Raw genomic sequence first — 15308 nt, forward strand, 5'->3', positions numbered from 1 at the left:
CTCCATCTCCAGCAGGCACCCGTTCTTGATTCCCACGGGGGGTCAGCCCTGTTCCTGGGTCATCCCAGGACCACATTGGGGGTCCCGAATCCAGCTCAGCTTTGCTCTCCACTGCTCAGCACCAAGTCACACTCCCTGTCAGTCTAACCAGAGGCAGTGCCCTGATTCTGCTGATCAAGCTCCTGCCTTATTCCAAAGCCCATGGTCCACTGCGGATACTCCTGTTCCCAAGTTCCGGTCTGGCAGCCTGCCTTGAGCCCTAGATCCTTTCTAGGAGTAAGGACTAGCCTTTCTCTTGCCAGGCTCCTATCGGGGAATTGGAACACTGCTCCAGGCCCAAAGGCTCTGGTTGGGCTTGGCCACTACAGGACAGACTTCTGGAGGCAGCTTCCCATCAGGATTTTCAGTATCATCTGTCCCATGTTCCTCGTCGTTGGACTCTAACTGCTTGTTGGAAACCTTTCCATTTCTGTCTTATAGCCTCCCTCCCTTCCCCGTTGGCTAACTGCTCTCCTGAGCTGTAAGCAGATTGCTATAAGCTTCAATTGTCTGCTAGATTGACTTTCCTTTGTTAGCACGTGCACCCTCTTCAGTTCCCTGAGCGCAGACTCTTACCCCAGCTGGTGTGTCAAGTGCCACGTCCCAAGCCCTCTCGATCCTGCCTAAGTGGATCTACCTCGCAATCCCATAACACGGCCACGGCCTTTACACAATTGGCAGGTTCTGGAAATGTTCTTTTTAAATCAAACTTTCCAAATGCAATTGTCTTTTAAATATTCTAGAGAGAATGTTTCAAAGAATCCTATTCTGATTCCTTTACAAAAAGTGGGTAGCTATGTGGTGCTGTGTGAAAACTGGAGTCCTTGATTTGAATCCCACCTCTCACAGATTGTGACCTTAGATGCATCACTATATCCTTTTCTTTACCTAAGAAACAATAAGGATAATTTAGTAATTTCTAAAGGCCCAGTCTAGTTGTAATGGTCTGCGATTCTTAATAGTTACACCTTAACATGTATTATTTTGTAAATTTAAAATTTCAGGTTAAAAGTTCTCCAAATTAAGTACACTGGTATGAAGTTTCTCCCTGGGGATTTACTCTTTTGGCTTTTGTTTTCATAGACTGCCCTTTAAGACCTGGAATTGTGAGAATAGTTGCCCACGAAGACAAGGGGAGCTGCCTTATCTCCAGAGAGCAATTTTTTATTTTTTATTTTTGGAAATAACAGAAAACAAGGAGGGGGTCTCTGGAAGTGAACCAATGGGCCTCCCCAAGCCACCTTAAGAAAGGCCAGACCCAGATCCCAGCAGGCAGAGTTGAGAGCGATTAGCCTCCTCTTTTCTTCTGTAATTAATGGGAAGGCCCTGTATCTTTGGATTAGACCCTTTAATCTAAGGGTTTCTAAATGTTTTACAAACATTAATTAATTCAATTGAACTTCACATCAGCACCTTGAGGCAGGTAATTCCTCTTGGGGACATCACACCTTTGCTTGCTCCAGTATGGTCCACAGGTTATGCATGAGTGTAGATTAGGAGGATTAATAATAACAGTAAAACCTTGAGTTTAGATGAAGTTCTGTAACTAAAGATCTCAAGCACTGTACAAATATCAGATCGGGCAATGAGGATTGAAGAGGAAGCTTGAGGCAACTCATTGTCAATGATAACAAGGCAGAAATATTGTTTCTTTCAGGTTCCTCTCCATGCTGAGGACATGTGACCTTGAGCAGTTCTTTGCGACCCCTTTGTGACTCAGTTCCTACAGCTCTCAGGTGGGGGCAATAATATTACTCACCTCCACAGTTGACAGAGGTGTTGCAAGGAATAATGTTTGTAATATGCTGTGGAGTTCTCAGATGAAAGGTGGAAATTAATATATGGTGAAACCACTTATCATCAAACCATCTAAATGGGTTAAGCAAGTGAAGGATCAGCATCCCCACAGTCTTTGCAGAAACGAGTACTGCCATTATTTCCATTTGACGTCTATTATATATACTCAAAGAGGTTGAGAACTGCTCAGAGCAGCGGACGTGCTTCCAGGATAAATTAAAGCAAGCTGAGATACCAGATCAGCAAAGAGGTAGCTGATTATTTATTTTCTTCTTCTTTTTTTTCTCCCCCTTTTCCACTCTTATTTGAGATGGAGTGTTTAAGAGGAAATGAGTGCAGGGAGAGAATCAGCGCATGACTAAAGCAACTTTTCCTCTTGGACATTCCTCTCAATTCTAAGTTATCAATATATGTGTATAATTTGTAGTCTCTGAAAGAGCTCGTGGGCAAATCCTCCTCTGGACCTTTGCTTTCAGTCTCTTTTGTCAACAATGTTTTCCCTAACCATCTCTATTTATCTGGGCCGGCATAGAACTCCCCACCTCCGTGAAGCCTTCCTGGTCTAACTCCCTACCTGGACTTTTGTAATTAGCACATGTTTTGGAATTTATACTTTCGTGTTGGTCTTGCTTCCTAATAGACAACTCTTCCGGGGTGTATTTTATTAGTCCCTTTCCTTCATCTAGTACCAGTCTTGGGGTATTGAAGTTAATCAAATAAGTGCCAAATAAATGAATGAATGGAATCTGTCAGCAAAATGTCAAGATTTGAATTCAGACCATACCAAAGCCACATCTGCTTTTCTCACCATGCCATATCTCACCCTGTGAGGCACATGTAGTGCAGAACAGAAATATTGAACAGGCAAAATGAAAAACAGACTGATTTAAAGAATAAACTTTCAACTCCTTTGGGTAAGTACCAAGGAGCACAATTGCTAGATCATATGGTAAGATGTTTAATTTTATAAGAAATTGCCAAACTGTCTTCCAAAGTGGCTGTATTATTTTGCATTCCCACCAGCAATGAATGAGAGTTTCTGTTGCTCCATATCCTTGCCAGCATTTGGTGTCATAAATATTTGGATTTTGGCCGTTTTAATAAATATGTAGTATCTCATTGTTGTTTTAATTTGCAATTCCTTAGTGACATAATCGAATGAGTTGAAAGCATATGTCCACACAAAAACCTGCACATAAATGTTTATAGCAGCTTTATTTGTAATTGCCAAAACTTGGAAGCAACCAAGACACCCTTCAGTAGGTGAGTGGATAAACAAACTGTGGTACATTCAGACAATGGAATATTATTTAGCTCTAAAAAATGAGTTATCAAGCCTCAAAAAGACATGGAGAAAACTTAGATACATATTACTAAATGAAAGAAGTCAATCTGAAAAGGCAACATACTGTATGATTTCAACTATATAGCATTCTGGAAAAGGCAAAACTATGGAGACAGTAAAAGAATTAGTGGTTGCCAGGGGTTAGGGGAGATGTAGGGATGAACAGGGGCAACAGAGAGAATTTTTAGGGCTGTAGAACTAACTACTCTGTATGATACTATAATGGTGGATCATGTCTATACATTTGTCAAAACCCGTAGAATGTACAGTACCAAGAGTGAACCCTAATGTAAATCATGGACTTTAGGTGATAATGATGTGTCAACGTAGGTTCATCAATTGTAGCAAATGTACCACTTACCACTCAGGTGGGGGATGCTGGTAGTGGGGGAGGTTGTGTGTATGCAAGGAGTATATGGGAAATCTCTCATATACCTTCTGCTCAATTTTGGTGTGAACCTCAAACTGCTCTAAAAAGCAAAATCTATTAAAAAAATTTTTTTGAAAAAGAATAAACTTTCAAACAATGTTCCAAAGGAAATAAAAGATTTAACTTAGAGGATTGAAGGAAACTGTCTGAATACATATAATACTATCTAGAAAAACTGAGTCACTTTAGAACCTGCTTATGCAATGGTTTCTATAATATTTAAGGACAGGCTGATCAAGAAAAATATGCATATGTATGAGATCAGTTTGCCTTCACTCATTGGATCACTCATGAGTAATCACCTCATTACTCATTCAGTAATGATGCTGACATCATCACTCATTGCGTTATGCCCAGGCGCAGGCCTCAAATTCAAGACCTCCATGGAATGGCATTGATCTGTATTTCCTGCTACGTCTTACTCCCCTCGTCTTCCTTCGCACACACCCTGGCTGCAGCAAAGGTGATGGACTTACTCTGAACAAGCCCGTGTGTTTCTCTTCCCTCTGGCTCCCTTGATTTAAATGCTCTTTGCTGTGGCTTTCTCCCAGTCCGGGCCCCAGTATCTCTCCCTATTGAAGCCTTTCCTGTCTGTTTTCAAGGGCTTTCTCAAATGCTTCCTCCAAAAAGAGGCTTTCCTGGTCATATAAATGCAACATCCCTTGCAGAGCACTTTGGACATGCCAAATAAACCAGTAGGAGCAGTGTTAGCCTATAACTAGGATCATGGATTAAGAGAGCTGTACTGCCTGGTCCAGATACTCGTTCTTTCCTAACTGTTGGATTTAAGCAAATCATTAATGTTCTGCACCTGTGTTTCCTTGACCACTAAGTGAAGATGACCATAATAGTACTGACCACAGGGGCCATTGTAAGGATTGTGCAGCGATGTGTATAAAATGCTTAGGATAGTGCCTGGTATATGCAAGAGTTCAATAAATGCTCTGTTTGCTCTCGCCTGGCATCTAGCCCTGTTTCTGCGTTCGCTCATGCTTGTAGACCAACAGCACTAAAAGAAGGAGAGCACTGCCCCTACGTCATGCTGCCACAGAGCAGCTGGATGTTTCACCATTAGAACTCCTTGAGAGACATGAGGAAACTCTTTCACTACATATTTCAAACTCCTCCGTTCTACTGGACCATGTTGTTGAAAATGATTTTCTATGGACTCTGAGTTTTTACAAAAGTTTATGTTCTTAGGGACTTATTTTGCTATTCAAGTTTAGCTTAAATATTGTTATGGCATAACCAGATTTGTATAATGGGGTAAGTTTGTGTGCAGTTTTTCCTGTAACTCTAAGTCAGTTACACACTCATCTTAACCCCACAATGGTGCATGAATTGCCAAATGTATTCAGGAACCTAGCCAGAAGGAAACAGTACAAGTATCGCCAATTATAGACAATAGAATGAAAGACTTCTGTCTCACCTGCATGCCAGCAGTGGTATAGTTTTACCACTTCACATACTAACACCCTTCAACCTCTGACAGTTGAGATAATGTTTGAAATTTTCTTGTTTTATTTTTTTTCTGCTAAATATTTAAATGACTGCCTGCTAGATCTCTAAAATGTTCACTTACTTTTTTTGAAGTATAGTTTTTTATTGAGACATAATTCACATTCATAAAATTCACCCTTTAAAAAATATACAATTCACTGAATTTTAGTATAATCACAATGTTGTGCAACCATAACCACTAATTCCAGAAATTTTCATCCCCCTCAAAGGAAATCCCATACTCTTCATCTTTCAATCTTGTGATAAAATGTTCATTTTATTTTTATTTATTTGGTTAAATTGTGCTAACAATTTTTAGAAATTCAGAGAACAGCACATATATAGTTTTTAATTACCATTACAATAGCTTACTATTTTTTATGTTTGTCTTATACTTTACCATTTGCTCATTGTTTTACATACACACCGCACATACACACTTTATTCTTGGTCTTGTTAGGGTTACTAGTGTCAGGTTGGGGATATCAATGCCAACAGTGTACACAGCTTGAAGGAGAGTGGGTGACCACAATGAATGGAAAAATAACTCATTTATTGAACACACACTTTTTCCCAGGTGCTATTCTTCACACAACAGGAGTTTTAGGAGGTAAGTTCTATTATTCTAACCTTTTTTTACATGTGAGCAAATGGAGGCTTATGAAGTTTATGAAAATTGTTGTCTTAAGGTGGCATAGCTAGTAAAGCCCAGATGTGAACACAGGCCCTCCAAATTCACAGCACATACCGTTGACCACTATGGTCAACCGCCTGCTGTTCAATTGGACATTTAGCTTAATTATACCAACAGCATTTGATCAGTGCTGTACGATACACTTTCATGAGTCCACATTCAATTCCTTCGATTACTGAACGAGAAGGGCTAGCTCCTGCAGGTTAAATGATCACACAGCTTGACCAGTGCAGATGGGCAGCTGGAATCCAGGTTTTTTCCAGAGCCAAGGTGGATGTGTGTTCCCCTCCACCACATTGGGATTTCTGCCATTTATCTTGGACTTCTGTTCCAGCTTTCATAATAACAAACCACCTTCTATCATATTTGTTTGCATATTTGGATCCCCATATCCGCAAATATGGCTTGATTTATATATGCCATCCCTGTGCTCAAACAATGTGTATTGAATGAATGTGTGAAAAAATAAAAAAAGGAGTCTTACCATACAGTCATTTGAATATTTTATTTCTGGACCCTCTTAAGAATTTAACCACCAATATTTTAGTGCAAGAAGACTACATAAAATAGTTTGATTATACCTTTGTTCTTTCCCTACATGTTTTTAAAAAAAGTAAACTTAATTCCATGTATACATTAAGTAGAAAGTTTTTTGCATACACAAAGAAATGTGATTACAAATACCTTTTGAAGAGGATTAGTCATAATTTGTACCTTTTGCAAGCAAAAGGAATGAGCAAAACTATGACAAGCCGATGGATTGGGGCTTTCAGTAACCAAATCTGCAGCTCTGTTATCCTCCCCCGACCCCAGTTCCTCAGCCTCTGGGAATGAAGCAGTGACCTGGGAATTCTTGTGCCTGCTCCCCGCTCTTCAGTAGGGTCCTGCCAACTCTGCATTGTCCTGTTGGATTTGCAGTCAGATGTCTCACGCTGGCAGGCACTGGGAACGCAATGAGTTCTGTCCCTGTAAGTTGGGCACAAAAAGATCAGCATGGGAGCAGCCTCCTTTGGGACAGCTGCTCTGAGAAAATACAGTAAGCAAGGGGCAGGCAGAAATTCCTCTGAGCAGAGGGTGACTCGTGGGAGGAGTTCAGTTTGCTAAGTATTGTCATTTGCTGAGAGAAGGTGTGTGCTCAAGAAGGAGTTTTAACCTGGAGGATCATTAACTCTTTCAGTCAGCTGGCGAGCGGTGGTGGCTCAGCGAGTTCGTCCTGGAAGCGTCTGCTCGGGGAAAGTCAGGGAGGAGGCGTGGAATCACTTTTTCATGGGGGAGCACTTTGAGAAGGGCCAGCACGCTTTGCTCAATGAAGGAGAAGAGAATGAGATGGTAAGATTCTAGCCACCTTCCCCTCTTCTCGTTCCCGTTCCCCAGCCTCCAACACACGCACACATTCTCAGACACACACTCACATACTTCTCTGCAATTTGCTTCTGGTATTAGGTGAGAAAAGATAAGGTCCAAGAAATCTCTCTGTCCCACAAATGTGACCTCCAACAGCAGAAATTTGCTAGAATGAAAATATTGTTTTAATTTTATCAAGAATGTTTTCTTTTTAAGTAAAACAGAAAGGGAGAGAAGCACAGTGCCACTTCATGATGTGTTTTTGAGCCTCACCACATAGCACGTTCTGTTCAAAACTTCTAACAACTTCAGCAAATCCCTCAAGGTGGGAGCAGTGTATTCCCTGATAGGATGAGGCAGAACATTAACAGTGGAGGAGTGCGCCTGGATCTTTGACCTTCTTCTCTTCTCACATATCTGTGTTCACAAAGACCATCGGACAGGGAAAACATAAAATATTAACAATTATCAGCCTACACACACATTTCTGTTTACTTCTAGAATTTTACTTGTAGCTCCCTAGTTATAGAGATTGGTTACAGAAAACTTTCTGTAGTTCACTGTCTCCTTTATTTTAGATGTGTTCCCATCTGGGGAACTGTAGGAAATTCAAAGATGATTCTTATGCTCTTGCTGAATTTAAAGCTGTATTTGTCAATTACAATGTAATCAAGAGAGAGTTAGAAATGTGTACTCTGTTTAATAAGGCCTTTCTGCTAATTGTATAAGCGTAGTCTTTTACGCCAGTAATGGTCTAATTAAAATGTTAAAATGTGATGCTATCATTCTATAATAGCATTTTATCTTCCTGGAATTAATATATAAATAACAAACCTAAAAGATATTTACTTAAAATGTTTTCTTGGTTAATTGTGTTAGCCTGACTATTAAATCTTTGTTCCTAAACTGGTCTTTCAAGTCTAATCTGCTTACCTGTTCCTATAGCAACAACATATTTTGGACCTTCAAGAGTAGAGCCCTTCTGCTATCAAAGCAGAAAAAATTATAGGGGAATAAAAGGCATCCAAATTTAAGTGGCTTTCTTAACCAAATGACAATTGCCTTCAGGCCTTACACAAATGTCACCAGAAATGACCTTCCGACCTCATGCTCAATATCATCCTTATTTCTCCAAAGTGTTTTCTTTAGAGAGTGAATATTCCATTACTTTTTATATTAAGTTGAAAATTTGATTCTCATCTTGAATACTCTTCACCAGAAGGCAGGGTCTCCTTCCTTCCAATGGTTTTTTATTCTCCCTCAAATCCTCAGATCGAAATACACCTACTCTTTTCTCGTACACTCATTTCTGCTCTTCAACAATTTGTCATTCGAGAATTGAGAGTCGTTAAGAGTCATCTACTTGCTAGCAGATGTTCTTAGGTCTAGGGAAACTACTATCCCTTCTTCAGCCTACACATTCTAGCGAAGCAATTTTGTTAATAGTTCATCTGCATCATAGCACCATCCAATGCATCAGGGTGTCAACTTAGTTTTGTACGCAGCTGAAAGCCTGGTTAGGAGAGGGCCTGCGATATGGGAAGGTACACTGTGTTTTCTTTTCTGGAGAGGAGTCATTTGGCCACTCGCCTCTGAGGAGGTGCAGCCATTAGTATGCACTCTTGAGCTCTCCATCCTGCTCCGCCTGGACAAACCTGGCCACCTGCCTGCTGCTATGTCTGACACTCTGTTCCTTTTCAACTCACTACTCCCTCCCCCTCGCCCAGAGCAGTAAACTTATCTTAAATGTATTCCACATATTTTCATAGTGATTCTTACTTTACAAAATATTTCCTTGGCCACTAGCTACTTTAATTTCCACTACACCCTGTGTGGCATGTGCTATGATTCCCACTTTAAGGATGAGGAAATGGATGCACCTAGAATTTGCTTGTCTAACGTTACATAAGTCCAGGAGCTCAGGCGGCAGGCATGTAGGTTAGTTTAAGTTGGTAGCTCTTTTATCTCTGAATCTGAACGTAGCCCACTGATACCTTTTTCAGTTCTTGGGGAGGAGAGTTTACTCTTAACAGGAGAACACACTTCCTCCCTTAATAAAACAAAGCTAAGGAGATTATCTGCTCTTCTTAGATTCCCCAGGATCTGTTCTGTTATATATGATTTGTATTTCCTGAGTAAGTCTGTCTCCTCTCACTTCAATGTGAATCCCTTTTAGAATACCAAGATTCTCTAGAAATGTGTCACACCACAGTGTTTACAGTATCTTGCTTTATAATATATACCGTTGGGACCTTTGCAGAAGTCATTCCTCCGATGGCAGGGATGACTTCAAATTTCAAGAGAAAACAACATTTTAGCATTTAACCCTCACGTCAAATAAAGAAAAAGGAATATTTCCAGGCCTAAAGATGTCTGGGACTATATTCCATTCTAGAATCAAAGAAATCAGAACTAAAGAGCAATTCTAAGTGATCTGAAAGTAATATCTTTACGTGTAAAATGAGATTGGAGCCAATGGAAGAAAGAACGTGTTGGAAGGCCAAGGAAGGAAAGGGGAGGAGAGACCTTCACAGAAGTTCACCCAGATGACTGCTTCAGAAAGGCCTCAAAAAGGAGACTGACTCCCTCCCATACAACACCATGACCGGACCAGATGCCCGGCTCTCAGTAGCCACTTGCCTGCTCTAGCCTCAGTTTTCATAGCTATAAAATAGGAGTAGTCTTTCTTACCCTGCGTGTCTCACAGGACTCTTATGAGAATCAGCTGAGATAATCTGTGTGGTAGTGTTTTGGGAAGTATAAAATTCTGGAGAAGTGTGAGCTGCTATTATCTAAACAAAGATAGGAGTCAGGGCTTTGGCAATTAACCAATTGAATGAATACCGGCCCCCCGAAATGAAGTCATCGCTTCTCATTAAATAATGACAAGTGAGGAATATATACTTTCATTCACAAGCTATAGAGACGATTTACAAATGGAGAGGAGCTGAGTTATCTTATACCCTGCCTTGTAGTGCTTACTTGGAGAAAACGTCTACCTGTCTTGGCACTCAGTTTCCTTATTTGTGAAGTGAGAGTATCAGATGGCCTGGGAGCTTAAATTCCTTTGAATTCTGATGTTACCTCTTTGTATTTTGAAAGGCCTTAGAAACACCGAGTGCTCATTTCCTTACACTGTGACTGATCAAAGATATCATGGTTTAATTGATTCCGACATTGCTCACCATCATCTTACTTACACCCTAATGAAATCATACTCTTTTGGGGAAGTGTTTTGTTCCAGTGAGACTTTTTTACAAGTAATGTGCCCTGATTTTTCTTATTTCCTAGGTTTTAGCAAATGATTATAAAGGTAACATGTTTATTATAAAAACATTGAAATGATATATAAAGGTCTAAAGAATGAAGTAAATATGATTTATGAACTTTCCATTCCGACTCCTTCCAGACTTACAAAAAATGCATACACAAAACTCGTTACTTTCTAATTATTTACTACATTTTAATATTATCTATACTCTTGCAATCACTTACATCTAATGTGTCTGCATCGAGGAAATACTATGTAATGGTGTGCTACTGTACATCTCATCCCAACTCTGCATTCAGTGATGTCACATTATTAGCTGGAAATGAATAATGTTGGGAGTATTTATGCCACAGAAATTGGTACATGCTACACAGGACTTCCACCCTGCCCCACCTGAAGGCTGGTTGTTAAATATTTACCAGCATACCATTGAGCATATTTCTTTAAGATTTCCCTTTTCTTTCCCCTATACATTTCCAAATATAATATCCTTATTGTATTTGGATATCATTCATTTGTTTGCACTATGCATCATGCCAAAACAAAATAAAATCAATCGCAATCTATTCTTTTTCTTTTCCTTATTATTATTATTTTTTTTTGGTGAGGAAGATTGGCCCAGAGCTAACATCTGTTGCCAATCTTCCTCTTTCTGCTTGAGGAAGATGGTCCCTGAGTTAACATCTGTGCCAATCCTCCTCTGCTTTGTAGGTGGGATGCTGCCACGGCATGGCTTGACAAGCAGAGTGTAGGTGTGTGCCGGGATCTGAACCCAGGAACCCCAGGCCACCAAAGGGGAGCAAGCAAACTTAACCACTACACCACCAGGCCAGCCCCAATCACCATCTACTCTTCAAAGAATGCACACACATACTTGTAAATGTTTTTTTTTTTTTTAACAAAAAATGGAGTCATTTCATCTATACTCTTTTTTTAAGCTGACCTTTTCATGACACCTAAAAATATATTATGGATTTATTTCCCTTTTGATAATTGTAACTCCACATAGTTATTTTAATGTGTAAATTGTGTTTAGATGAATTGTGCTATATTAAGCAAATCTCTCATGTTGCACACTTATGTTATTTCTAAATTTTTATTGGCTATGATGGACAACTTTGTGCATGTATTTTTACATATTTGTCAGATTACTTCTTTAGGATAAAGTTCTAGAAATAGCATCACTGCATCAAAGGGGATGTGCTGTTTTAAATTTTGATTGATACATAATGCCAAATTTCCCTCTATAAGATTGTGGTGGTACCAGTTTATACTCTGACTAGCAATCTTTTGAGAATACTTGCTTTCTCTACTAAACTTACCAATGTTGAGCATTATCCATCTTTTTAACTTTGGCTCATCTGGCATGTGAAAATGATACTTTATGGCCATATTATTTTTGTATTTCCCTAATTTCAAGTTGAACAGATCTCTTTATATGTTTATTGGCATTTATATTTTTTTCAACTAAAATCTCTTAATGTTATCACTGATGTTATATCAACTAGTAGACTGGGTCACTAACAGTTAGTGAATGTAGAAAAGCAAGCAAAACTCTTTTTGAACTTCCACGTCATTTCTGAGAACAGCAAGATATTAGTACTGCAATGGGCCCTCTAACATGGCAGGAGGCTGGTGTGTAGTCTTTACCACATTGGAAGTCCTGTCGCGCCTTCAGCATGAGCCAGGGACATCTGTCCTCACCGATTATTTGGCTCACTTTGATAGCTGATGTTTATCTTTTCTTCTCTAACACCAGGGAGCAGAAACACCTCCCCCACCTCAATAGCCACTTATTTATTATGCTCCATGAGCACCTCCGAGTTGGTTGCCAATGTTAACTAGTGAACCCACAGATCTCATAGTGGAGGAATTGTGTTCAGACTGAGACATTTTGTCAGTTGAAATGTTCAGGAAGCTGGGCCACTGGCCAAGTCTAGTGTCTTTATTCTGGATTCATTGCTACAGAACTCCCATGAAGTCAACTCATCTTTGATAATAACTCTTGAAGAGTAAGATTTAATTGTTCTGGAGGACAGGGCCACCTCTTGGTTCACCTTTCTATGGCCTCCCCCTCTCCTTTCCCCAGAATTTAGCACAGTGCTTGGCACAAACACTCAGGGCGTATTTGATAGTGCAATCGCAAGCTCCGTTAACCTGCAATTTTCCATTCTGAGAAGAATAGAGAGATAGCAGAGCTCAAAGAAAAAAAACAGTTTGAGCAATTTAAAGAGAAACCTAGGAAATTTTATGTTTATTTGGAATGGCCAATCATCTTGTGAATTTTATCAACTGACTCTTCCCTCCCTCAAGCATAAACAGACCTTATTCTTCAGAGTTAATTAGCTATATTACACTATTTTTGCACGAGATACCTTATTGTCTCCTTTCATCCGTTCATGTATAAATTCAACAAATGTTTACCAAACCCTTACTCTGTGCCAAGAGTCCTCTGTGCTAACCAAGGAGGATTTCAAGTGAATAGCAAACAGCTTCTGTTTTCAAGAAGTTCACAGTCGAGTGGGCAGGACCGAGTACATAATTTGTGGGGCCCAGTGCAAAATGAAAATGAGGTGCCCGTTGTTCAACAATTGTTAAGAATTTCAGGATGGCTCTAGCAGAGCATTAAACCAAGTTCGGGACCCTTCCCAACTGCACAGGCTGCACACTCATGAAGCTGGCTGTACAAATGGAGGAACGAAGCATGCAAACATAATGAAAGTATGATGAAACAGGTGTCATTGTGGGAGTCATGCAGACAGAGCTGTGGGAGCACAGAGGAAGGAGCAACTCAGTCAAAGAAAACTTCAAGGGGAAGGATGGCATTTAATTTCCCTGGAGGGGTAGGTGACGGCCAGATTGTGAAGGACTTTATAAGACATCCTAATGAGTGTACATTTTATCCTTTCCAGTGATTCCCAAACATTGGTCCATGAATAACCGTACTAGAATCAAATTGGGGAGTATATAAAAAATAGATTCCTAGGTCCAGTTCCTGACTTACTGAATTCAAATCTTTGATGGTGGAGCTGGACTTGGTCGGAATGATTGTGATGCCAGGCTGGAGGACACAATGGGGAAGGCACTGGAAGATTTGAAAGAGGGAATGATATGGTAGGATTTGCCTTTCCAAAGGATGTTACATCATGGGGTGAAGAAGGTTGGTTGAAAGAGGAGAGACTAGGAAGAAGGTGTTCGAAATAGTCCGGGTGAGAGATTCAGGATGAAACTACAGCCTTGTCAGAGAGGATGCTGAGTGGAGAATGGATTTAAAAGATATTTAGAAATTAGAATTAAAAAGACTTCGTAATCCATAGACTGTGGGGTAAGAGAGAAGGGTGAACAGGATGAGTGGTTATTAAGGATGTCTTTAAGGTTCCTAGTTTGTCCAGTGGGAGAAGATGATGCTACCACTTAATCCCATAGGGAAAAATAGGAAGAGGTTGGGAGTGGGAATCGCTATAGTCATGGTAAATACTTATATGGTGGTTGCTCTGGACTAAGAACTTTACACATGGTAATTTATTTAATCCTCTCAGCAACCCTATGAGGAATTATCATTCTCCTCTGTAAATGAGGAAACTGAGGCATAGAGAGGTTAAGTGACATGCCCAGGTTCATTGGCTAAGTAAATGATAGGCTATGGTTTAAGTCCCTGCTTTAAACATAGTGGTTTACTTCCTCATGGTTTTGCTAAATTCTGGATGCACTACTTTGGTTGTTAATGGTGGCTAAAACAGCAGGAAGTAATTGAAAGGAATACAACATTAGGAGGCTGGAGACCAGGGTTGTAGTGTTGGCTCTGCCCTTATTTATTCTTATAACCTTAAAGCAAATCCTGGTCCTCTCTCTTTGACTTCATCTCATTTACCAGGTGGAGATAATAATACCTTATTGGTTTGAAACAGAGACAAATGCAGATAGTTTCTTGAGGTCCTCTCCAACACACACAAAAAATATGATTTAAAAAGTTTTAAAACAGGTGGATAAAATCGCTGTGAAACATCTTAAGAAATTTAAGTGATACTCTTGATTTTTCCAAAGCACTGAGATTTTTTTAGTCAAAGAAAGGAGAACATACCTGGTGACATAACATTAAGTGTGAACTGGAAATTTATGGCAGTTGCTCTGTGAATTAGTCATGAATTAAGGAATAAAGAGTAAATCTATCAGTAAATGATCAACCAATGCTGAAGCCTATATGGTCCTCAGGCCCACAGAAGACAGAGAGCACAGAGACTTGGCCTTCAAAAGATTTAGTTGGTGATTTGGTGACAGATCCAGAGGAGATTCATTCCTGGGTGCCAGTTTCAAGGCTTTGCGGCTATTTCAAAGCTTTGTGAAGACTAGCCAGAGTGGGACCACCTACCTAAATGGCCTACAGCTATTTCTGGATGCCCATCATGTAAACCTTGGTGAGTTGCCTGAAACCACCACCTGGGCAGAGCTGAAAGGCAGCTCAGAACACTGCCTCCTCAACTCCCTCCTCAGCCTAAGGCTATTCTTATGGACAATGAGCACAGCTGTGCCCTAGATGCCCCCTCAGAAAAAGAACAGAGAGGAGACCCAAATGTGCTATGTGCTTTCCAGAGAAAAATTATGTCCCCCAGGCCAGAACACTTTCTGATTTAGTGCTTACACACACAGGGCCCTGGCTGAGACTATAATTATCTTAGCATTTGCAGAATCTATAAGCTTCTTGGGGAAACCACGGCTGCAGGATTCTGAAACTCTGGTTCTCAAGTCTCAGAAACCATACAGAGAAGATGATGTTGTGAGGAAAGATCAATATTTTGAGGCCAGTTCGAAAACACAAGTATCCAAGAGTTAAGTTTAGGTAGATAAGTGGTTACTTCGACTTGCTTTTTAATGGAAAAATAAGGTTGAT

At 40.1% G+C, this 15308-nt stretch overlaps 1 protein-coding gene across 1 annotated transcript in view; it reads left to right on the forward strand.

Annotated features, from left to right (window-relative positions):
* The first annotated feature begins 7071 nt into the window (after nucleotides 1-7071).
* ATP13A4 (ATPase 13A4) overlaps nucleotides 7072-15308 on the forward strand; it is a 117204-nt gene continuing 108967 nt past the window's right edge. Inside the window, exon 1 of the mRNA XM_058555563.1 lies at nucleotides 7072-7134. Coding sequence (XP_058411546.1) covers nucleotides 7072-7134 — 63 coding nt within the window. The remainder of the gene's footprint in view (nucleotides 7135-15308) is intronic.

Source organism: Diceros bicornis, chromosome 15, assembly GCF_020826845.1.
Source record: "Diceros bicornis minor isolate mBicDic1 chromosome 15, mDicBic1.mat.cur, whole genome shotgun sequence".
NCBI classification, from domain to species: domain Eukaryota; kingdom Metazoa; phylum Chordata; class Mammalia; order Perissodactyla; family Rhinocerotidae; genus Diceros; species Diceros bicornis.